The sequence below is a fragment of the Centroberyx affinis genome, unplaced genomic scaffold, assembly GCF_046629955.1.
Source record: "Centroberyx affinis isolate AG114_WGS23_722 - 3 ecotype Tasmania unplaced genomic scaffold, CSIRO-AGI_Caff_v1 ptg006345l_1, whole genome shotgun sequence".
Taxonomy (NCBI): Eukaryota; Metazoa; Chordata; class Actinopteri; order Beryciformes; family Berycidae; genus Centroberyx; species Centroberyx affinis.
In genome coordinates, this window is record NW_027283223.1 from 158,673 (window position 1) to 185,000 (window position 26,328).

Below are 26,328 nucleotides of genomic sequence, written 5' to 3' on the forward strand. Positions count from 1 at the left end.
GGCATATGATGATTAGTGTAATGAGCACCGACTGGAATCAGTTGGGACACAAAATGGGTCACTTTGTTTGTGGTGCCTTCCTACATGACAAGAGTACTAGTGTGTTTGTTTTCACATTCAGGAACTGCCTCCTACTGAAAAGACCTGGAGAGTTTTAGTGTCATGTTGACTAAATGCTGTCTAAGCACTTTTCTACTTTGCTGGGACAGACTCATATTATTGTAGTATATAAAGCTCAGAGTATTGCACCCAAGTGGCCTCTTGTGGTGTGTCGATGACGAGCTGCGATCCTCTGCTGCTGTTCTGGAGAACTTGGCAGTGGGCGCAGACCTACTACAAACCAAAAGACTGTGAATTAGAGCTTTTGTTTGATATTCTCTCATGATGTTCATAGATGATGATGTCTAACATTGTTGTGAATGATAGATTAGTAGGCTGTGTGGCTAGTGTTCTGAATGGATTCATTCATTTGTTAATAAAACTGTTAATAAAATAAAATCTGATCATCTGATATGCTGAAGCAGAAGAAATTGACCAAAAGTTGACTTTTGCCCTGAAGAAACAAGATATCCAAGATAACTCCTATTAACCCCCTATTAATTAAAACAAGGTTTTTGTTTACAAGGGTGTCAGAGTGTGTATGAGGGTTGGGTGGGGGGTAAGGCATGAAAGTGAGTCTGTCTAATAAGCAGTAACTGGACGAATGCCATCCCTGTTCATCCACCCTCACACATTCACTATCCTGTGCACCACTCTGTTGTGAACACTAGGGGACAGCGTGTTGTAACTTAAGTGTACATTTTAACTGCAGTTCAGATGCTCATTGGCTCAGACAATGAAGACCATGATAATTTCAAACTTAATTGATTTAAAAATTCACAGTCATATCCAGTCATACATTTATGATGTATGTGTTTTCATGGAGAGAGCAGGTTTTCCTAGTTTTTGCCCAGGTTTGGTGTGTCAGTGTCTTAAGTGAACCCAAATGACAAAGCACTCCTACATCATGGAGGATATCCCTTCCTGCATCTGGGACTGCACTAAGAAACAATTAACTACGTTTACATGCAACCTAGTAAGCAGGAAATGGGACTGATCCAGTGAAGGGCCTCTTGTAAACAGCACAGCCAAACTTTATATCCTAACCGACTAGGGTTACATATAGCTTAATTATCCTTTAATAGAATGAATTTTCTTGAATGCCAAGTAGACCTCATTTACACACCTCCTCCAGACCACAATAACTTAACTGGCTCCGCTCTAATTGAAACCTGTGATTATTACTTTCTCACACTGACAGAGTTAATCTGTTGAAATGTTCAGTTATTTGTGTTGTGTTGGGACAATCCAGGTGGAGCCTGGTGGGAACATGGCAGCATTTGCTATAAGAAACTATAATTGTAAATTATAGTTTTGAGTGTAGCTTAAATTTCCTTTTGCTCAGTCCCCTAATTAATTGTAGGAAAACTGCTAACTGCTTCACTCACAGCAGGATATTAATTACGACAAAAAAATTACAAAATAGCTCACTAAACTCATGTAATGGACTTCAGAGCAAATCAGGACTAAATTTCTCATATGGGCTCCAGGATGAAACAGGTGAAGAGCCTGGCAGGAAGGCGCTCAACATTCACTAATCAACACTATTTTCATGGTCTGCAATTAGGTCATTTTAGCCATAATTCTTCCCATAATTGTTCTGGGTCTGATTATCAGTAATGATCCACTTTATAGATCGGTCACTAAGTCCCCAGTAAAGAAGTGCACATGCCATGCACTCATCTGGACCTTACATGACTTTACATGAATCTATTCACATGCAAACACACACACACACACACACACATGCACACACACACACACACACACACACACACACACACACACACACACACAAGGCCAGCTGGTCCACAGCCGTATGTGAGTAACTGTATGACCCAATACATCTGTCATGTTTGGTGGCTAATTGGTGGCCCTGTAGGTAAACAAGTTACGTATGTGTGTGTGTGTGCATGTGGTTTTGTGTGTATGTGTGTGTGTGTCTAGCTATGTCTGTATGCCTGAATATTAAAACTTCAACAAACTTTCAGAAAAAAATAATACACCCAATTTTATTTCCAGAAAACAGTTAAACAACATACATTAATTAATAAAAAAAAGACCAAAAACTACTTTTTTGAGAAAAAAAAAAAAAGTATATCCTGAACTCAATATCAAAATGATTGTAACAGAAGAAGAGCACCTACAGTTCACTGTATGGGAAATGCAACGTGAGGGTTTTGGGGGGAAACTGATGGTTATTTGATCTGATACAGACTGAATTGGGAATTTTCTGCAAGAATAAAGAACAAGAGCTCAGCCTCATCTTCTCCAAAATGAATTTTGTTGTTTGTAAAGGTAGACTGGGCAATGTGACACTACAACCAGGATCCAGTCAGGATCAATCGTGCCAGGGATTTTTAGGAAAATGTTGAATGATGTCAATCTTCTGTGATCCACAAGATGTAAAATGTGGATTACTAAAACCCACACCCATAAACATTATTAAACATTCCTAATTTTCAGGACTCGTGAATGATTTTGTGAATGTTTTTCAAAATTGCAAAAGTGCCACATTTCCTCTTTTCCTTTTTTTTAACATCAAATCACTGAGTCTACCTTTAATAAATTGGTCAGTTAATCCACTCTTCACCGGCCCGTCCTCACACCTCCATTTCACCCCAGCGCTCCATCCTTTGACCTCTTGTGTGACTCCTGAATTTCCCTCCATGCTAAATCCTTCCAGTCCACCACTCCGCCTCCGCTCTAACTCAACCTGATGATCTCAAACCTCTTGGGCTTCTTCTCCTTCAGGGGCCTCGGCAGACGCTCGCCCGTAACCTCGCCCGTCTCCCCCACCACCTCCTGTGCCTCGTTGTCCGTCCCCCCCTGCCCCCCCTGTCCCGTATCCGTCTGTCCCGTCTGTTTATCCTTAGGACATTCCCCGTTGTAGGTCTTGACGTACTCCTCGACGGGCCAGCCCCGGAACTCCTGGGGCTCGGAGCAGACCAGGCCGGTGTAGTAGACGCCCGGGTGGTGCTTGAGCCAGTAGATCAGGTAGTGGATGTTGTAGTCGCAGATCCAGGGGTTGTTGGCCAGCGACAGCTTCCGCAGGAAGTAGAGGTCCTCCAGCACGCCGTACTGGAAGTAATGGAGGCTGTTGTTGGACAGGTCGAGCTCGCGCAGGTACAGCAGGCCCGCGAACGCAGCTGGGAGGGGAAGAGAGACAAGGGAACATGTGACTGCAAGTTCATGTTTGACATGTCATATCGTTGTCTGGAGGTTTAAAACTTCATCTTTCACCTGCTCCCTTTGAACTACATCTGCCCTTCATGACTGGACACTGTTTGTTTTGACTCATACTGTTCACTCCTAATCTTTGGCTGCTTGTGTTGTTTATTTAAGAATTTGAGGTTATTCTAAAGTTGCATTTAATGTATGCTGTTCAAAGAGTGTGTCATCTTCAACACATCTGTGTGTACATTTTGGGACAACACAACATATAACTCCACTATTGACACAGAAAATGTGGTTATTGGCATGTGTTGGGCTGAAAAAAGCTGAAAATGATCCATCCTTCTTAAGATTGTAGGGCACTCTGGATAAGAGCACCTGCATAATATGTAATGCAAAGGTAAATTATTGGATTTAACAGGTGAACTCAAGCAGGGATCAGAGATTTTACCTGGATAGACATGCTCAGTATTGCTAGTATTTTGTTCACTCTGTGTCAAGCAGTGTAATATTTAAAGGCGGCCACTACTCAAAACATTTCACATGACTGTACACCATTAAATAGCTATTTGCCAAGTGAAAACACAGGGAACCGACCAGAGAATCAAGATTCTGTCATCAGGAGCAAAATCTGGAGCTGCTCAACACTTCTTGTCTACACACTGATAGGAAATTACTGTTGAATTGGTAAAGTCCACATCCATACTTGATCTGGGAATCTCCCATTACAACATGGCAGACAGGACAAATTTCCATGCAAACTTATAAGAAAGCACAGTCTTATCACATCTCAATCACAAATGTGAGAGACAGGGAAGGAAAATCTGTCATCATCTGTGACAATCACAAGTCGTTTCAGTTGTTTCTTATACAACTCACCCATGAACATAAATCTAGAGAGCCGGGCTGTTAGGATCACTAGGTCCCAAACTAACTCGAGTTAAAAAGGCGGCTATTGACGTGACTAATAGGTTGCAGACATCTTTAGCGTGCCGTGTGTGTGTGTGTGTGTGTGTGTATGTGTATGAGTGTGTGTGTGAGAGAGTAACGGGACAGTGGAGCCTGTTTCACGCTGTCCACCAGCCTTGGGCTTAGCTTTGATCTTTAGAACGGAAGAGAGGAGGGGAGAGATGAGGGAGACATGAAAGGAAAAGAAGAGTGGACACTAGAGACAGACATGCCTCTGGTGTGTTGTGTTTCAATAACTGCAACAGATTATAGTTGCCGTGTTTTTTTTTTTTTTCATAATCTCATAAAATGTAATCCCTCACTTCCAACCCTAAAGATAGATAGAGGGAAACAAGAGAGGAGGGAGGAGTAATGGAGGGGTAATGGAGGGAGGAGGGACGCTCCTATCTCCCCTCTCTCCTCTGGAAGTCTCTCTTATCTCTCTGCTCATGAGACGGACTGTCCCAGGTCGGCTTGTGCTGGTTTTCCTTTTCAAGTCATCGTGACCACAAGCACGCCGGCGTCGTCTGCTTTTTCTGTGGCATTTTTACAGTTTCACAATAAAAATAATTGAAGTGGGAACCATTTTGTGGGAACCATGTTCAGTTTGCAGCTGTTGTGAGAATATTTCAAGCTATACTGGATTTTATCAGTCTTCATATCAAATATAATGCATATTATCCTACTCTTGGACTTGGAAATGACTCATGTGGGATCGGATGTGTGGTCTGGATTCTGTGTGTGCTTTGCTTCCTTCTTTCCTTCCTTCCTAACTGCAGACTGTACCTACAGATGTATGACTAGACCACTGCCTGAATCCCCCTGTTACATGCTTGTTTGTCTGCTGCTGCAGTGTTGCTCCACCCACAGGAAGAACTGTTTGGGAAATCTTGCAGCAGTAACGCAGAGGAGATGCAGAGTAGCAGGATTTCTGCAGTGTCAAATTATCGGTGACAGACAAACTAAATTGACCTTTAAATAGACTTTCCTTTGCTTGTCTAAACTTTCTGATTCCCATTGCATTGTCCTGTGTGGCAAACCGCATCCATCTGGCACCTAAATAGACCAAAACCAACCACAAAACGGCTTTTGCAAATAATACTGCATCTATTACTATTGATCCAGGTCTGCTGTATTTTTATCCATTCATCTTCATTTCTTCCTTCATTCACTGTCAGCATGCACAGGATAAATAAACAAGCTCTTGAGAACCATTCCAAATCCTCTCATTACTCCGAATGTGAACATGATTGGAAGGAGCGACCGTGATTAAAGCCACATGTCACTGGCTATCACAAGGCTTCACAATTACACTGAATTTATTCTTCAGCATCCAAGCAGACTGTGAGCCGCACTGGGCCGAGTTGTACAGTAGATTGTTTACACGTGTTGCAGGGTAACGAGTGAACGATAAGGTAAAGGATTTCCCTCCTGGGCACGGCCACGCTGGCAACCCGGCACAGACGTCATTAGGCTGGAGAGAACGATGAGTCAGCACTTTTTTAACAGTGCAGTGAGAGAGAGAGAGAGAGAGAGAGAGAGAGAGAGAGAGAGAGAGAGAGAGAGAGTGAGAGAGAGAGAGAGACAGAGAGAGAGAGAGAGAGAGCAGGGAAGAAAGACAGTGAGATGAAAAGAGTATGTGTGCGAATGCCCGCCTGCCTCTATGTGTGTGTGTGTGTGTGTGCGTGTGTGTATACAGTATTGCTGGATGGTTCTCTCTAATTAGTGTACCTAATGAGTGCACCAAATACTGTGTAGAGCAGGTTTTATGGAAACTAAATGCTCCATAACAGCTCTGCCTTAACAGTATAATAACCTAATAACCGCTCAGGATTTATATATGCGCCGAATTTGCGGGAAGAAAAATACTTATTATTAAATATTAACATCTGGTATAGGCTATCAATTTCTGTTCTCTCCTTCTATTTCTATTTTTCCTTTTTTGTTTCTTTCCTCAAAAAATGGGGATTTATGATTCAAGACACACTTATGACAAAAAAAATGTTTTTTCCATCTCTGTTTTAGGTTAGAGTTAAGCATAAGGCTCCAGTGAGGTTGAGACTAGGTTTGATGAAGTGTTTGGTTAACTGGTGTAAAACTGTAGCCTGACCCAGGTTTCCGTCTGTCATTACACTCGTTAGAAAATACACTTCCTGGTGCATCATGGTAATATCTTTGGTTGTCTCAAAGGGTAGTTGCTGGTAATATTCTCCAAACATTGTGCTGTCATAGTGTTTTAATAACGCTGTCATGGAGATTAGTATTTTTTATGTGTGGACAGTGTGTGGGATGTTCAGCACAACTGCCTCTGTGAAGCCTGAGGTCATGAGCCTCATGTTTTCTACATTGCTGTGCCTTCCATGTTTTTCCGAACCAAATGACCACTCCACTCCACTCGCTGATCTTGTGCCATCACATGACATACGTTCATAAATTAGCTTGGATGAATGTTTCACCTCTGAGAATGTTTTTAAATGTATTTTTAAGCGCTTTCTGACACTGTTTGGTAATGAATATTTCTAATTGCCAAAGGTTATCTTCTAGATCCACATTTTGAGGAACATTCATCAGAAGACCTTTAGTTCTCTGTGCTCCTGGTTCACATACTTCCTTTCATACCACAGGCCAAAGAGTCTTGTGACACTGAGGATTATGGAACAAAAATATTGCCACTAAGCAATATTAGCCATGTTTTCGTGCACAGTTTATGTGTCTGTGCATGTGCATCATGGAGGGTGTGTGTATCTCTATATATATGGCATGTGCTAAGGTGTGTGCATGCTCTCGTGTGTGTGTGTGTGTGTGTGAAAGATCAAAAGGCTGTATGCTAATGTATGTCTGTGTGTGTGTGTAAATGCATTTGTACCCACATATTTTTTTAATGCATGTGCTCACTTCTGTATGCGTAGGTGTAGCTGCATTAGCTTGTGTGCTCATATTTGCTTCTGCATGTTTGTGTGCAGAGTTTTGTGTGTGTGTGTGTGTGTGTGTGTGTGTGTGTGTGTATGTGTCTGTGTGTGTGTGTTGGGGGGGAGGGGGGTGTACCCTTGTCTATGAGGGCGAGGCTGTTGCTGCTGAGGTTGAGCAGCTTGAGATCTTTGGCTAAGAGGAACTGTTTGGGCCTGAGCTGCTTGATGCTGTTACTGGACAGATCCATCTTCACGATGTCTGATGGCAGGTCAGATGGGATGTTCTTCAACTCTACAGAGAGAGAAAGACAGAGAAATATTAGTATTCATCAAGTTCAGCAAAATGATTACATTAGCTGATGGGATTGTACTTCAACTCTGAAAGGAGCGGGCAGGAGAGAGAAGAAGGGAGGATGAGAGGAAAGGAGAGAGAAACAGTTTAAAATCCAATTAAGGCTTAAAAAGTGCATTTAGATTTAGATTAAACTTGAAATGCTTGCCATGGGGAAATTGGGTCATTGCAGCAGCAGAGAATAGGACATAGATAAGAAGATAATACAGCATTTATAACAAACATATTGAGAATAAGATACAAAATAAAGATACAGCATTTTTGTTGACAGATCTACAGGTTTGAGCCATTGTGTGTAGAGCTATACAGAAATATCTCCAGATGTGCAAATATGCATTGTAAGCTGTTCACTTTTACCAGATTTACAGATGGAGGTGACATACGTATATACAGAAATGAACCTGGAAGTGAAGACTAAGACATGTGAAAGCAGAATGCAGAAATCAGCAGACGTGCTGGAAATACAGTTTGTCTGCAACTTTATACATTTTCAAGATGTTGTGTGGGTTGTGTGCAACATTTAACATTTTCAAGATGGGAGTAAACTGTGACAGCATGTGTAACAATATTTCAGGTCTGTGCCAGGGAAGACTATTTCCCCTCTCTCTGTCCCTCTCTCACACACACACACACACACATACACACACACACGTAGGCCCAATGACGTTTTCCCCTCCTGTAACAGTCCCAGTCTCTTTGAAGACTCTAATGTATGAAACAGTGCTTCCCATGTATTCCCACTACAATAATCGGGCTTCTCATGAGTTTTAAATCAAAGTTCCACGCTTAAGCACATTTCAGAAATACTATATCATCCGGACAATGTTGGGACAGTTAAAATCAAGATCTGTCAGCGTCATAACATCTGTCCCAAAGCTAGAAACAGGAGAGGGAAGGCTTGAATCTACAGTGTGCTGTCATCAGTGGACAATTATGGAGTTTCTCCATACACAATAGGAACCAGATTCACAGCTAGAGAAAGTGTCTCCCGATGGCGTCACACACCAGACATTTGGTGCTCTGAATTGCTGCTGTTCGAGCAAAACCTAATGGATTAAAAAAATGCAGCTTTTTTGAATATTTAAAAGGGTTTTTGAATGGGTTTCATCATGGATCTTTTCATCAAACTTGTTCCATCTGAAAAATACTATGCAAACCTTCAATTCTAGTAAAAATATAAAACATAAAAATTGGAGTCATGTGGTTTTTCCTTGAGATGCCATAGGTGGCCACATCTGCTACGCCAATAACACTGGTCATATAACATGGTTTTGCTCAGTTCAAAACTGTGTAGGTGGTCTCCTTGATGCATGGAGTGATTGTTTTGGAAGCAGATTGCAAAGTGTTTGCAGATGAGTGGAAGTTGATGTAAGGATGTTTAGGCAGTGAATTCTGACTGGAAGATAATACAACAAAGTTTATTTTTGATAGAAAGTTACTTGTCTCTTATTTTGTGGACCAGAATGTGAGAAAAAGGCAACAGTTTGTACGTGTGTGTGTGTGTGTGTGTGTGTGTGTGTGTGTGTGCAGACTGGTTTCCTCCGGTTTATTTACATGTATCATTCAGTCAAACAAATGCTTGAGGACACTTTGCTTATGGACGTTGCAGATGTTGCAGTCTTTATGCACACACATTCATACACATACACACACATACACACACAGATACACACTTTACTGCTGCAGATGTTGCAGATGTCATGAAGACATGGCGCCATAAATCATCACCAAATATAAGAAAATATGACTTACACACACATATGCACACAGATGTAGATGTTACACTCCGATGTAAGGAAATGTAATCATTACTATTCACTGGTGGCTGCTATGAGTGTGCAGCAGAGAGACATTTACAAAGGCAGGAACATGGCAGAGGCATGAAATACTTTTGGAAGTCTTTGGGAGTCTTAAGTTCCAGGTTACAAATCCACAATCTCCACATAGTGGGAGCTTAAAGTCTAGAGGGAATCCCACCCTGTCTTATAGGTGCATGTGTCTGTATCTCTGTCCATCTACACTATGTCCAAGGAGAGAGTGAATTTTTAAATTTACAAGAGCTGGAATAGTGCTTGCACTCTTGAGTTTGAAATATCGCAGCCAAGACTCAAATTTCCAGGCTCCCATGTGAGAAACCAGACATCAACCACTTGAGCCAAATAAGACAAATCCTCGCTGTGTAAGAGAGATGCATCTGTGTTCTTCTCTATTTGACATTAAGTGAGGCTAGTCGCCCACACTAACTGTCTATACAGGGGTGACAGTAGTGTCAAGGTTGGATAAGTGACCAGTCTTTGTGACCAGAAGGATCCAGGTTCAAATTCTGGTTGGAAAAAAGCTGAGCGGGAGATAGATAACACTCATACTTTTTACTCCCAGTTCCTTAACTCAGAGCCCCATGTACCAGCAAGTTTAATGTTGATTTTGTAGTTTAAGCCTCTGCTGTTTTAGCAATGTTGTTCCTTCCTGGAGTTGAATGTGTTGTCAGAAAACATTAGTTTATTGAACATTTTAGCAGGAGCCTTTGGGGTATCCTGTGATTTTTAATGGTGCAAATCTTTCAGATAGAATGCTCTTTCCTATTTTGACATCTGTGATATGCTTCTTCAGAGCGGACCACTGAGTGAAGAAACATGCAGAGAGAGAGAGTGAGAGAAAGAGAGAGAGAGAGAGAGAGAGAAAAAAAGAAAACATGGCAAAGTGAAGGTCACTCATTCATAGCTGGGTTTGGACTGGGTTTCTGCTGGATCTGCTGGAGTCATCACTTTGGCTCGCATTTGAACATCTGTCCGCTTTAGATTCAACTATCAAAAAACACATTTTGCAGTTGTGTCAAGCGGGGGTGGGATGGAGCCCAGCACCCAAATACCCCCCCCCCCCCCATCATCATCACAGCACTAGACCTTATTTGTACAGTACATTTTCTAGCACATTTCTCAGCATATTTTTCAATGAGTGGTCCAATGTAATGATAGCAAAACTGCTGGTCATTTATACATCAACAGTATTTCTTTGGGCTGAGCAGTGTGACATTACGATTACATTTGTGGTCATTACACCCATTAAAAACCAACTGTATATTTTCAAAAATGTATGAGCTGCAATCTGACACTAAAGACTGGAGATCTGAGTTTTTCATCTGATAGCAGCAGTGCTGTAAATTTCGTCTGGACCATTAGCCCACTCACTTTATGTCAAAGCGCTAGGTTTGAATTACTTTCTACAGCAATTTAAAGTAGCTAATTTGTCAAAACATCCTCTATAGGCTGCATTATTAGTATAACACATGTAGGCTATGTATTAGTATAACACATGGGTGATGCAATGCAGTGAATGCATGGCAGTTGAATAATAGGCCTGCAGTATTTACATAGTCTGAATTACAGAGATAGAGCCACTTCCGTGATTTAGTAGGACTGCACATTTATCTACACTTCCCACCCCAGAGGGTACGGCTTCGCACCGCTGATGATTTATGTTTACAGTAGAGAGGTCCTTAGCAAGCCCCAGGGAGATTTCTGGGCCCCTCTCTGCAGTTCTTTTTGATTGTTTTTCTTTCCTTTCGCTAGTATCTGACCATATATTTCAGAAGCTGTCCTGCATTGGTATATTATGTTTCACATTTGCAAAAAGTAAAATAAACAGCTAAATCTGCAGGATATACTTTATGTGTGCATTAATACTCTAGAATCAATTTGGAGCAGACGGTGCAATAAGTTTTTTACTGTTTAGACAATAGGGAGGGTAGAAGTAATATTTTTACTGTGTGTACTTGGATATTGCAGGGTCAGCTGTTCACAGTGCGGTGATTTTTTACTGTTTGGACGAATGCCCCCGGCTTGACAGGGGTGAATGATTTCATAAAGTGCTCTCTTACTGTTTTAAGCAGTAGCCAGCAGTAAATTAGTTCATATTTAACAAGCAAGATGGTATGGAGGCCAAGTGTCATTTTCTTCCTCAGTTTAGCCATATTTTACACAAGGTAACTAGAGCCTGGCTTCCTTAAATACAAAAGTCAGGACCAGAGGTATAGTGGTAGTGGAAGAAGTGGCTTTTCTACAGTAATTAAAAAGAGGTGGGTATATTCTGCATACTTGTGTTTACCCTCAGCTACACTACTGATCACGCCTCAAGCTCAGGCTGCTTAGGCGTCTCTACATGAGAAGAGTAGAAATGTGTTTTAATGAGCCTAAGTACAAGGATGAAAGCCTGAATTTCTCATTTGGGTCCCAGGCTGGAGCTTATGAACACCAGGTTGAGTTTGGATGTTTTCCGTCATTAGCGTTTAACAAGCAAGGTGCAACAACCTGTCATCAACCCCTCTAACTTCCCCTGTGCCTCCAGGCTCTGGGTTTCCTATTAAAGTAATGGATGCTCTACATCTTTGTGCTGTATGTAATGTATACAGTCTCATAACTCTCTGTCATCACTCACACACAAAACAAGATATATAGGCAGAGGTGGAGCGTTTTCTAAACACACTGACAACCCTGTTTATACAATATCACTATTACAACGACCAGATTAGTGTGCCGGTGATTAGATGTCCTCCCTGATCCTGGGAGTCTTGGCCAAGTCATGCTAAATTATTAAAAATATGGGACCTAATGCCTCTCTGTTTAACTCAGAGTTAAAGCAGATGGATTAGGGGATAGGAATCCTGCACTGGACTAATTTCCTGTCCAAAGGGTTGCACACTGAAGCTGCTTCATGACTCTGAAAGAGTAAACAAGGTCCCGGCTTGATCAAGGCACATTTCAGGTAGTACAGGTGGTAGTACTACATCTTAAGTGGAGATAGAACAACTTGCATCTTTATAAGCAAAGTTTAAAACAAATACAGATTCTGTACAGTCCCATGGCACATTTGTAGCAATGATGTTTAGCTTTCTCTCATAGTTCATAGTTTAAGTTAAATATCACCGGTGTCCTGTGAAAACCTTGTAACTCAAATTTTGATGATTTTGAAGTTTTCACTTCAACTGAAGGATTGCATGCTCCTCATCTTCAGCTTCCATAATTGGATAACTTAAAAATCCATTGTCATCAAGCTAAAAACAAGAGTGTTTTCCTCAGGTCCTGAAAAGGAACTAGTTTTTTACCAAACAGCAACAATTTTCAAAACAATGCCACTTGAATTGCCTTTCATTAGACACTGCTCAGTAAAGAACAGACAATTTGTAAAAACAAAAAAAATGTTCTCCAGTACTGTAAGCCACGATGAAGTTTGATAGTACATAGGTATAGAGGAGTGAAGTGGGAAGGAGGTGGAACTGCCAGCTGGCCTAAAAGAATACCACAGCTATTGGTTTCAGTGGAAAGTTGCACTGTCCCATGGTCTTTTCTCACGGTGTTTCAGCGGCCTTTTCACCCCCGCATCGAAACTTTCTTAGGGAAAACTGAATCCAACCACAAGTCAAACATCAGTTTCGTCAACAGCTGCAGTCCCCAGTGTAAACGGGACCTTCAAACTGCTGCAGGAAAACTCTTGGCGCCTGGCAGAGCGAGCTGCTAAATCCTACAGTGGGAGTGATGGTAGATATTTGTCCTCTCTCTCCTTCTCTCGTTCATTCATTCACGCTCCCTCCCTCTGACATTATGGAGGATTCATTTTTTCTGCTGACTAAATGCCCACTGTCGATTATCCAGGAAGTCCAGGGAGAGCCTGACATAATAGCATGTGTTTGTGTGATGTGTGTGTGTATGTGATGTGTGTGTGTGTGATGTGTGTGTGTGTGTGTGGTTGGGAAGCAGCCAACTTGCCATACAGTTGAGTCACCTCTTCTGCTGCCTTCTCAAATGTCCTGAAATTTATGTTGATGATTTATGATGCTTTTAAAATCTATGTTCCCCCGTCCAACTTGAACAGGATCTTGAGGGCCTGGTCCATAAACTGCAGTGTGCCACCCCTTGTTCAAACACCGGCTTTATATTGTGATTTACTGGATTTGAGGACATTTGACACTGTCCCAGACTTTGATACTAACACTATGTGACAACTAAGCCTGAGTTTTGCTTGTTTTTGTAAAAGACTGTCAAAGGAAAGTAAATCAAACCTGTCTTTTGAAATATGATTGGTTCAAAAAGTTCTAAAAATGTTGTTTTTCATCTACAAGTCAAATGCTTAAAGAAAATTTGAATGTAAGTGAAAAACGTGACCACCACTGCTGTAGGCTACTAATGCAGGATATATACAGTGAGGGAGTTCTACAATGGTGACCATATATTGTAGTTTTGCAGGATACATACAATGTTTTTGACTTGTACGGTGCCTATCAGTGTATACAACACTAATTCAGGACAGCATGGATTGACATTATAGGGAACAGGGAAGTTTATGATGACAGAATATGTTGAACTTTACAGGCACAAATCTTCATCAGGTCAAGTCCCCAATTCCTCCAGAGCAATTTGAAGACCTATTTTGATATACCAGGGGATAATTCCGAGTCCTAGTCCCGTTTTTGAGAAACGCTGCCTTACGAAATCCCACATCAACTTTGCCTAACCGCACTGTATGGTACTGGTCTAAGGATGTGGAGCCTGAATTCACTGGAATCTGCTGTGGTTCACCTCAATGGAACAGCCTTCAACCACGGAAGAGAGAGAGGGAGGGACAAAGAGGGAGAGAGAGAGGCCAGAGGAAAATATAGAGGTTGGAGAGAGAGAAAGGGAGTTTGAGGAATATTTGAACAGGGAGATACGATGCAATAAGATATAATCGTATATAATCAGTATATTTGGATATCATATTGTTCTGTACCATATATTGTCCCAAGGTTTGCAAGACAACAGCACAGCATATAGCATAGCTTATACCATACGATATAAGACCATGACACCATGCCATACCATACCATATGAAACCATGCCATATGATACTACACCATAACAGTGTTTCCCACACAATCTGCTGTATTCGTAATGTAATTATGTATATTTGTATCTAATTTTGTATGTCACATGTAACATCACTGATGACACGGTAATTTCTTGGACCAGGTCTCTCTTGAGAAAGAGATTGCATCTCAATGAGACAACCTGGTAAAATAAAGTTTAAATAAATAAATAAATAAAATCAACCCATCGAGTACATTTTTGTATTTGATTCATTTAGAGTGCAGTGCAGCTGCTTGTCGATGTAGTTTTCAAACAATCTAGATTTAATGCTGCCAAGCCCTGAAAGCATCAGTGGACTACAATGACCAGAATTCATTGCACCTATGATGCAGTGCACCGGTGCTGCTTCTAGTCATGGTGTGTCTGTGCTGACACAGAGAAAGTGCAGAACATAGCCTTGATAATCAGATGAAGGAATAATAGTTAGCTAATGATGCAGTGCCATTAGCTTATACTATACTCAGAGACTTTAGTGTCTGAAAAAATATGAGTTACTGGGCTCAATAATGAAACTTTTATAATAAACTGTAATACCGTACAATACCATTTGTTGTCCTGAAGGAAATTCAGTTTGCAAAGCCATCACAGAAAATATGAAGTGAACATCATTCACAATAGTTGGCAGCATATCAAACAACTTTCACAATCACATTCATGGTGGGACAGGGTTAAGAAGGAGAGACGGAGAGAGTGATGACAGGCAAAAGAAAGAGGGAAAGATGAGGAGAGATGGATAAGAGAACCAGCCTGAGAGAAAACAGAGCCCTTACAGTGGTTCAGATAAAGAATCAATTGAAAAGCCTTACTGTAGAAAAAAATAATTCGGAAAATATGCAAAAAGCTTCCTTGAGCAACTATAAAACACAGACACAGCATTGTGTGGTTTTGGCTTGTCGGTGCTCTCTGAAAGATGGCTTTCTCTTGAGGGCATAAGCTCTCCATTTATAAATGATTTCAATCGCTCATTTAAATCTTAGAGCTTACTTGGTCCGTGCCGCGAACAGAGACAATCATTCAGCACGGCGAATTGTCAGCTACTGCTATTTGGGTGTCAAAGGAGGCATGTTTTAGCACTGCAGGAAAGAAAGAGATAAAAGATACAGAGAGAAGAGGGGATGAGAGGGAGAAGATGAGAGAGGAAAGCAGAATAAAGAACCCACATGAAAGTAAACCCCCAGCCCAGTGCGATCTGCGTGCAGAAATTTGTCGTCTCTGCCTCCAGTGTGTCTTTGAAAAGCAATTTTGAAACAGAATCTTTATGGAGCGCCGGAGAGGTTACAGCCAGTCTGATAGCAGCCTCATAGTGGCATTTTTACAGAGAGAGTGAGAGAGAGAACCAGATGTGAAAACTGGAACTGGAGTTGCAAGCAAAAATAAATTGGAAAAGCACTCTCTCTCCCTTACCCCCTCCCCTGCTCTCTCTCTCTCTCTCTCTCTCCCTCCCATTATCTCTCTTCCCCTCAGACTGATGCCTGCCTCTTTCCTTCCTCTTCCTTTATTGCTGCCTTCTACCACAGGCTGACCCAGCATTTAAACCGAAAACACAAACAGATTGAGCTGGTTACAACCGACCCAGCTCAGAACACAACTCTGCAGAGTCAATGAAGGCATACTTCAAATTAGATCAGAGTACAATAGAATAGAATAGAGACAGTATCTTATATACAACAGAGCAGAGAAGCACTGAATACCAAACCATACAACACACCAGAACACAATACACACCACAATGTAACCCATCGAAACACAGGACACAACACGTGACACGATAAAACACGACACAACACTACATGACGCCATAAAAGACGTCATGGCACGATAAAACACAACATGACGCCATGACGATAAAACACAACATGACGCCATAAAACACGTCATGGCACACTAAAACACAACATGACACTACAGTACAGCAACATAATAATTTTGCGGCAGAGGAATGTAGCACCTAATTTTCATATAATTTGTGTCCACAGCACATCATCTGCGTTTGTGGTTGTGCTCATTTCACAAGATTTTATGAGAAAACACGACAGGACACAATGTATATACACTTTAAATTGTCTATGTCCTCTGCATGTGTGCATGTGTAGGCTATGTATGTTTTTATGTATGATGACATATATGTTCTTATTTTACTGTATTTTACTATACATGTATTGCTCTTACTTTGGCTTTGTGAAGCACATTGTGTTGCTTTTTGTATGAAATGCTATACAAATAAAATCTGACTTGACTTGAATGAACTTGACTTGACAATGTAACACGACACTGCAAAGCACAAAACAGCAAAACAACATACCATAATACAACACAATACAACAGAACTTGACAGTCTCTCACCTTTGCTGCTGCAGTCCAGCAGGGGCTTGGGGAACATGTAGGTGTGGCACATGGAGGTGGCGTCCGGCTTCACTTTGGTCGGTGCGCTCGGCTGCCTGCCCTCTCCGCCCCCCGGCCTCCTGTCCACCTGGTTGTCGTCCGCGCACAGCGACTCCACGATCAGCTTCTTCAGCTTCTGGCCCTTCAGGGAGTGGGGCTCCGCGCACTTGGCGTAGTTGCCCAGGTTTCGGTTGCTGGGCACCTGCAGGGTCCTGATGAGGCTGTCCAGCGGGCAGGTGCAGCTCCAGGGGTTGTCGTAGAGACGGAGGTAGGTGAGGCGGGGCAGGGGGAGCAGGACCTCCTCGGAGGCCGTTTTCAGTCTGTTGTGCTGCAGGAGCAGGGTGGTGAGCTGCGACAGGCCGCTGAACGCCCGCTCCTCCACCATGGAGATGTCGTTCTGCTGCAGGTCCAGGCTCTTCAGCTGGCTGAACTGGGAGAACATGTTGTCCCTCAGAACCTGCAGGGGGGAGAGGTCAATTTACTTTCACCTGTTTGTTTTTGTGGGTTGTGGATTTTCTGTCATTGGATTGTAGTGGTAGTGTAGTGGGTGGTATAAATATGTATGTGTGTACTTGATGTCTGAAACTGAATTGTTTGTTTGGTTGGAAGGTTGGCTGGTTTCTTTCTTTCTTTCTTTCTTTCTTTCTTTCTTTCTTTCTTTCTTTCTTTCTTTCTTTCTTTCTTTCTTTCTTTCTTTCTTTCTCATTTCTTACTCTCATTCATTTCTTACATTCATTCATTCATTTACTGTAATCATTCATTCAATTGTTTGTTTGTTCATTTATTCACTTACTCATCAAGGCCTGTCAGCTTCCTAAACTGGGAAAACATGCAATGTAATTAATTGTTATCCTTCTAGCATACACTTTAAGATCAAGATTTAAGGCTAACATTTTATTACCATGTTTTTCTGAAAAACCCAATAGGGCTAGAGATCCAGATGTAAATAAAAGAAAAAAATCCAATTAGTTCATTCCTTCCCTCATTCATACGTTTATCAACACAACTCAACGTTTAACGCTTAATTGTAATTACTTACCACATATTTGTTCAGTGATATAAACTCATTCATTTTCATACTTTATTTAATAATTCTCTGGCAAAGCCTTTTGTTTTGTTCCTCTCAACACCTGCAGCACACACGTCCTGTGTGTGCGCACACACACACACACACACACACACACACGTTACAGAAAAATCTCTCTTTGATCTAGGCCCCAAATAAATGGTGAACAGATGCTCATAGTATCAACAAACTAGCCAAGTTTAGGGTCAGAGTAAGAGGCTTGAGGCACTAAATCTCAGCACGTTAATGTGCTGCATGGAAAGAAAAAAAGTCTGTTTTATTCTATTCTCTTCTGTTACACAAAACCACAATACAGAATTTGTTCATTCTAGTTACTTGTATCTTGTTTCTGGACAGTAGCAGGTGGTTTGTGTCTTTGGTCTACCCTGCTTTGCCTCTTTGCTGTTTCACATCTGCAGCAGGGATTTGAGCCCAAACTGTCTGTGGTTCATTGCGGCTAGCTGTAATTACCTGTATCTTATTTCTTGCCAGCAGCAGGTGGTGTATATCTTTGGGCCAGTCTTGCATCACGGTGGTCAGCTGTCTGTCCTGGCAGTCCAGGTACTTCTCTCCTGCCTCCATGTACTCCTTACACTCGTGAGCCTGGCGCCTCACCACCCCGGCCCTGCCTCTGCCCCGCACTCGGCCCCTGCCCTCCCCTTCCACCGGCCCGGCCCCCGACCGAGGGCCTCGCCGGGGCTCAGCTGACCGGAGCAGCAGCAAGAGGAAGAGGGTGGCGAGGAGATGCATGATAGAGGAGAGGAGAGGAGAGGAGAGGAAAGGAGAGGAGAGGGAGTCCTCTTGGTAATCAGGTCAGCCTTGGAAGACTGTTGGTGTGATGGGACACAGGAGGCCGGTCACAGCTGTGCGTTTGAGGAGAGAAAGAGAGAGAGAGAGAAAAAGAGAGAGAGAGAGAGGAAGAAGTTACAAAGGGCTTCATTAACCACTTCAGTTCACACAAATTCATTCACATTTACATTTACATTTAAATGTAGTGATTTAGCTGACACTGTAATTTGGCGCAACAGTAGGTTGTATGAGTTTTAATTCCCAGATGGCCAACATTAGAAGCTACTACAGTCATAGTAAGTAGCACAAGGCTCAAAGCAACAGCACTCAGACCGCATATGTAATAAATAAACAAGACTAATAAATTGTAACTGAAAACCTTCTTTTTCCAAATCAACTTTTTAGCAGCTAATGAACACAGTCTTGTTTTTAGCTTGATCACAATGTGTTTTTGACATTACCCAAGGGGTTTTGAAAGGGTTTCATAAGTCCAAGAGATCAGAGACTTCTCTCAACCCACAGAGGAACGTGTACTCTTTCAGTGGGACTGAAAACATGAAAATCACCAAAATTGCAGTTACGTCAACAGTGAAATATGACTGCGTCTTTGCAAAGTTTATGTGCAGTAGAGAAGTGTGAGGTAAAGAAATAAGACCAGAGGTCAGAAACACAAATAGTGCACAGGTCAAAAACAAGAAACAATAATTCACCCTACAGCTCCCCCATGAATATAAAACAAATAAAGAAAATGTTGAGCAGGAGAGAGAGAAAGAGTTAAAGAGAGTGTGATTCTATATTAGGGGAAAGATCTAATATGGAGGAAAGTAAAGAAAATCCAAAGGTTGGCAGAATCAGTTGCTTTTATGCGATGCGTACAATAAATACACAGGGATTTGTCTTGGTGGCCTATAGAGACATGTTGACAACTTGCATAGTAACACGGCACATGTTGAAAGAATTAGAGCGAGGTGGAAAGTGAGGGCGAGAGAAACGTGGGGAAGAGAGGGAGAGGAAACAGGGAAAGGGGTTTAGAGGAAGAGAAAGAGACATTTGTTATCTGTTAACATTATCAAACACATGACGAGTTAAAACATGGTGCTATTCTCTCCTTCTGGTGCCCCCTGAATGTTTTCTAGCCTCCACTAAGTCGACCCTGATGTTCTCTCTCCCTCTCTCTCTCTCCCTCCCCTGCTTTCAAACATGCTGTCTGTCTGTCACGTAATTAATGCTTTTACCTAAGTTTCAACTGGCAGGAAGTTTACATTTGTGTGTGAGTGTTAACATGTGTCTCAGCATACATACATCTGAGGTATGGAGACGAGACTTCACCTGCTGTCCTGTCAGGAGAGGAGGTGTGCAACTGGAACAAAACATTCTTTTTAAAGATTGTTTCACAATCAGTGTCATTTTAATTAAAAAAATGGAATATTCCCCGATGGTGTGGAGACAAATTGACCGCAAGACTGCAGATACAAGACATATTATGCACAGTAGGCTCTATTTTATTAGATCGCGTGCAGTGCAGAAATGCAGCAAAGGCAGGAGAGATGAAATGCAATAAAAGTAATGAGATGGATTCAAACTCAGCAATTTCGTCCTGCCTTGCTATCTGGCTGTTTTTTTCTGTCTTCCTTCCTGTCTCTCTCACTTCCATGCAGCCTGGTTGTCTTGCCATCTCTACTGCCAAGCTGTCAGATCACCCGCAAAACAAGAAACCTCCAAGAGTGGAAATATTAACATTTATGGACATGGATATGTCCACTGATCCTGTAACTGCTGAATTTATTTTGCTACTTAACTCTTTTGATTTAATGCAATATGTGTCAGGCCCCACTCACAGACATGGCCATACCCTGGACTTGGTTATTTCACATGGGCTACATGTCAGAGATTCTAGATTTGGCTCTATCTCAGACCACTACTGTATTTTCTTTGAAATGTCTGTCTGTACCAGTACTAAGAGGGATACTAGGACAATCACTAGGCGCTATCTTAAAGATGATTCTGCTGCAACTTTTACACATCTCGTATGCTCTCTGCCTCCTCTCACTGCCTCCTCTCACTGCTCAAGCCTGTGATATTTTAGTTGAGAAATTCAACTCCAGATTGACTGATTGTATTAATTCCATTGCACCTCTAAAAACTAAGACAATCTCTGGCAAGGTAAAAGCCCCTTGGAGAAACACTACTGCTATTTTAAATTTAAAAAGAGAATGCAGAAGAGCTGAAAGAAAATGGAGGAGTACGAAACTACTAGTTCATAAGGATATTTGTAAAAATAATTTGAAAATGCTAAACAGGGAAATGAAGCTTGCTAGGAGGTCATACTTCTCAAACCTGATTGATAGTCAACTTGATAGCCCCAAATTCCTTTTTTCCACTATTTTTAGTTCCGTCTCAGCCGATGTTGTAAATATTGTCAATCTATCACTGCAGCATGGTGTGTATACCCTCATAGTCTTAAAACAGCTATTGTTAAACCCTTGCTAAAGAAAAGGAATCTTGATTCCAATGTGCTTAGTAATTACCAACCTATTTCTAATCTTCCTTTCCTCTGCAAAATAATCGAGAAAGTAGTGTCCATTCAGCTAAATGACTACCTCAACACAAATAATATTTATGATTTGTTTCAGTCTGGCTTTCAGGCCCACCACAGCACCGAAACGGCACTTGTAAAAGTTTTAAATGATTTGAAAGTGAACAGAGACTCAGGCAACCTGTCTATTTTAATTATTCTTGATCTCAGTGCCGCATTTGATACGGTCGATCATGAGATTTTACTTCCCCGGCTTGAACACTGGGTTGGACTCTCCGGCTCAGTGTTAGACTGGTTCAGACCCTATCTCACAGATCGTGAATATTATGTTGTGCTGGATACCTTCGTCTCCAAGCATCATGCTTTATCTTGTGGTGTTCCCCATGCTCAATTTTGGGGCCAATGTTATTTAGCCTTTACATGCTTCCTCTTGCCGATATCATTAAGAATTATAACATTTGCTATCATCAATTTGCTGACGACACACAGTTATACCTATCTATAGCACCTGATTCTCACAAGTCCATTAACTCCCTGCTGCAGTGTATAGATCATGTCAACTTGTGGATGTCTCAGAACTTCTTACAAATAAACAAAGACAAAACAGAGGTTCTGATCATTGGTAATGAAGCACAGAGAGATGACATTCTGCCTCATCTTGACTTCCTATCCCTGAAGGCCAAGGATCATGTCAGAAATCTTGGTGTAATTTTTGACAGTGATCTTTGTTTTAAGAACCATATGAGTAATGTGTGCAAAACGGCCTTTTATCATTTACGTAATATTTCTAAGGTCCGTGACATGCTTTCCACTGCTGACTGAAAAACTTGTGCATGCTTTTGTGACAACCAGGCTAGACTACTGTAATTCCCTCCTATCTGGATTACCGAAGAACTCAATTACTACTCTTCAAAGAGTTCAGAAAGCCGCTGCAAGAATAATAGCACGCACTAGACTGAGAGACCACATTACACCCGTTCTACCTGTATCTTCCAGAATTGATATTAAGATCATCTTGTTAGTTTTTAAATGTCTTCATGGTCTCGCCCCACCCTACCTCAGCGATATGATAGTGATATATGTACCATGTAGATCACTTAGATCATCCAATAGCGGTATGTTGACCATCCCTAAAATTAGGCTCAAGAGTGGTGAGTCAGCATTTAGCTACCTTGGACCTAAACTGTTGAACTCCCTCCCAGATAAGTTAAGAGCCACTGAAACTCTCAGCACTTTCAAGAAGCATCTTAAAACACATCTTTTTACAATTGCTTTTAATTAGGTGGTGGTAAATTGGTTTACATGTATTTGGTGTTTTTTTTCTTTTACTTCTGTGCATTTAAATTGTATCCTTTGTTATCCTTTTTAACTATTGTTTTTTATTGTTTTACTCCTTTTATTTCTTTGTTTTTATGCCTTTTAATTCTGTGAAGCACTTTGTAAACAGTCTTGTTAAAAGGTGCTATACAAATAAAGTTATTATTATTATAATTATTATTATTATCATTATTATTATTATTATGGCTTAATAGTGATGGCAAGTGTAGATTTTTGCCACACAGCCATTTGCTTTGGACTCCATGCCTGGTGCATGCATGTATGTGTGTGTGCGTGTGTGTGTGTGCGTGTGTGCATTTTTATGGCAAAATAAGTGAGTCATGGGTCTCTTGTGTGATCAGAGGCAATAGGCGAGTCCAGAGGGTCTGGCAAGAAGCACCATGCACCTACACACACACCCGCACACACACACGCACACACACACACACACACACACACACACACACACACAGAAACACACACACACACGCTGACTCAGTCCAACTGTATCAAACCGCAGCCCCCTTACAGTCTTCCAGTCTCTCACACAGTGGAACAAGCCTGTCAGTGCAGATGGTGCTGTTCCATTGTGAATAATAGACTGGGTATGTTAGCGAGCTACAGACAGAAACAGCTGAGAATGCATCTGGGGACGCACTTTACAGTCCATTGAATACTCTTTGACCGCCAAACTATCAATCGTGTCAAATGAAGCAAACGTAAAAGTTAATTTCTTTTCACTGCAAGCATTGCATGCAACGATACACTTCTAGCGAACTGTTATTCCAACCCCGAAAAGAATTGTTTGAATCTTCTTTTCAGCTGCCAGCTTTCATTGTGCTTGTGCGTGTGTGTGTGTGTGTGATTGGGTGCAAGTGTGTTTGCTTGTATCTGTGTGCATGATTGTGTGCCTGATGAGAGATATGTGTTAACACAAGGGCAAGACCTCTGCCAGTGCAAACACCAGACTGGCCTCAGAGGGAGAACGCATGGGGAGAGGCGCTGAGTGGGCCCAACCGCTGCAGAATGGGAGTCTATTTCGTTTCAGCTAATTTCAGTTCAGTCAGTTCTGTCTGTGTGAGAACTGGTGGGTCTTGGTAGAGGAGGTTTGCATACTGTGCCTCAAAGCTTCAAAATCCTTCTCTAACTCGTCTGCTTTTCTTTATCTACACCGCCTCCTTTGTGAATGGTATGGATTTAATAAGGGAAATCAATAAGGGATAAAGGTTTTTACCTGGATCCACCTCATCAGTGCACTTCATGAAAAGAGTAAGTGTCTGTAATATTTTGTACATTCAGTGTATTTGCTCCAAAGAAAGAGTCTGGTATACTTTATAGACCTGTGTGTAACTTCAACTACAGATTTCAAGATCTGTCGCTCAAAATAAACCCCAAATTAATTTCCCCATTGAAACAAGCTGCTGACTCAGACCTCTGCCCTTTCAAAAGCATTTTCCCGTTTTACACTCCACTTCCCCGTTTAGTCACTGAACCGTCTCCAAACCATTTGGACCAGCGTTGGCGCTGCCCGGAGCGTTTCCAGGGCACAGCTGTTCAGCAGGAACGTCCTGTCCCCTTCAACCACGGTCAGCCTCCAGTACCCAAGATGCATTCCAGCTCGCACCACAACAAAACCCGCTCAGGCCCGGCCCAGCCCTGCGGTTCACCCCATGCCCATACCAGCCCAAATTAGCCATTCCAGTCTAGTTTTATTCCCCAATCCAACCCACACCAGCCAACCCAACCCAGTCCTGTGGTAAAACCGTCTCCCAGTATCCTTAAACATCCTGCAAAAGGCCCTCAGTGTTTGGGTCAAATAAATACTTCCTGGGGGGGCATTTTTTCTGAAAACTGTGTTTCTTCTACAATTTTCATCTGCCTTGAAACCAGAATATAGTTTTGTCTGGAAATGAAATGTTGTAGTCAATTTATTTCCCCTTCTGGCCCATGGAAGAGTAAGCTTGGCCTGTGGGAGGAATCTATTTGAAGAAAAGCTGGTGGGTGTTTTGCCTGGTGTGTGTGTGTGTGTGTGTGTGTGTGTGTGTGTGTGTGTGTGTGTGTGTGTGTGTGTCTGTAAGCACTATGTAATGCAGTGTTTTTTGTTTTTCAAAACCAGGGCTAATGGGTCACAGGAAAATTAAAGAGTTGAATAAAACACTTTAAGGTAGCGAGTTATCAATCAAAAAACAAGACACATTTAATTATCCTGTACCAAAGAACACTATAACATTTTGGGTTGCTAAATAAATAATGATGAATGTTTGATGAATGTCTGTCAAGAGAACCACTGATGTAATGCTTATACTACATGACTGCAATACTCCAATTCCACTGTCTGCTTCGCTCCATTGGTATTAATGTACCAAGCTGACTCCATGACTGCCACACATAGACTACTGTACTGTACAACAGCCCACACACACACACACCACTGATAATGTTTGAGTCATTTGATTTGCTTTAGTGTTCCAAAGAAGTGCTATGCTAAAGACACTCTACAAACAGTTTATAGTGAGAAACAAAACAAATTCTCTCTCTCTCTCTCTCTCTCTCTCTCACTCTCTCTCTCTCTCACACACACACACACATAATTCTGTGACATTTTAACATATCCAATGCCACAGTTTCATCATTTGAATATCATTGTTTAGATCAGCGTTTCTTAAACTCAGGATCAGGACTAAATCGGGTCACAGGGGTCCCCATATAATATATAAGATATATTTATATGTATACAAGAGTATGTTTTCATTGGTCTGGAATCAAGGATGGGACAAAAAAAATCTCAAATTTGGCCCCCAGACTGAAAAAGTGAACCCGTTACTTCAAAACGTCATCTCATCAATCATATTTTATCCTTCAGCAATTTATGTGGTGTCATATTTGGCTGCTATTTTTATCCGTTTGTTCACGGTCTAGTGAAACCGCTCCACGCTAACGTGAAGTTTATATGCTTCAGGTTCTCCCTCTTAGTGGTAATATCGCTTCGTTTTTATATTGGGTGCTGGTTATTTGATATTTTATTTTCAGATTCCTGGCTCAATATTCAATACTTTCACATTTCTGCCTCAATACGTGGTTTTTACAGAGAGACCACATTAGTAAAAAGTAGACCAGTGTAACCCAAAGGATTACGTCACACAGCAATACCAGTAAACGCTTCACAGAGAATTGTACTGGTGACACTGTAAATACTGTATGAAAATCAAGAGCTCTTACATCACCAGTTGTGGTAGAGATTCAGTTACCGGCATAATCTCAGCAGAAAATGACTGTAATATTTGCAACTGTCATGCAAATGGAAAATCTTAATCTGGTAATGTGTGTAATAGTATTGCAAATCACTCTAATGGCTTTGCAAATCAAAACAGTTTACAGAGTTAGTCTACGGGCCTGTAAGAGACATTAAATACTCAGCAGAAGTTTGAACTAAATCAAAACAAAGCACTGAATAACTGCTTAGATTTTGGTGTTTCTCTGTGTGGGACTTGCTGTTGGGTAATATAGTGTGCAGGGGGAGTCTGCATAAAAACATTGTAGTGACAACGTAAATTCAGGTACAGTATACATTCATAAATGAGTATTAGAGGAAAAGCAGGGGTAAAACTTAACCTGAAGTGTTTCCTGAAGGCATCACAACTACAAGATGAACACGTTATAAGTACCTCGTAATCAGAATATGATATAGCTTTAATATGCACAATCTGTTTCAACCACAGAACTTGAATGGATCGAATGGTCATTTCCCCCAGCCATAAGACTTTTGAACACTTATTACATTATTGTGGCTAGCTCTACGCTAAAGAATTTCATAGCATTACCTGCTTCTCGCTGTTTTGTTATGCTTATGACAATAA

At 41.5% G+C, this 26,328-nt stretch overlaps 1 protein-coding gene across 1 annotated transcript in view; it reads right to left on the reverse strand.

Annotated features, from left to right (window-relative positions):
* Positions 1-2,795: 2,795 nt before the first annotated feature.
* The window catches only part of lrrc17 (leucine rich repeat containing 17), a 29,567-nt gene continuing 6,034 nt past the window's right edge, over positions 2,796-26,328 (reverse strand). Inside the window, exons 2-5 of the mRNA XM_071512538.1 lie at positions 18,301-18,692; positions 16,725-17,220; positions 7,267-7,422; positions 2,796-3,248 (exon numbers count right to left, since the gene is read on the reverse strand). Of these exons, the coding sequence (XP_071368639.1) occupies positions 2,806-3,248; positions 7,267-7,422; positions 16,725-17,220; positions 18,301-18,579 (1,374 nt within the window). The 5' untranslated portion in view covers positions 18,580-18,692 and the 3' untranslated portion in view covers positions 2,796-2,805. The remainder of the gene's footprint in view (positions 3,249-7,266; positions 7,423-16,724; positions 17,221-18,300; positions 18,693-26,328) is intronic.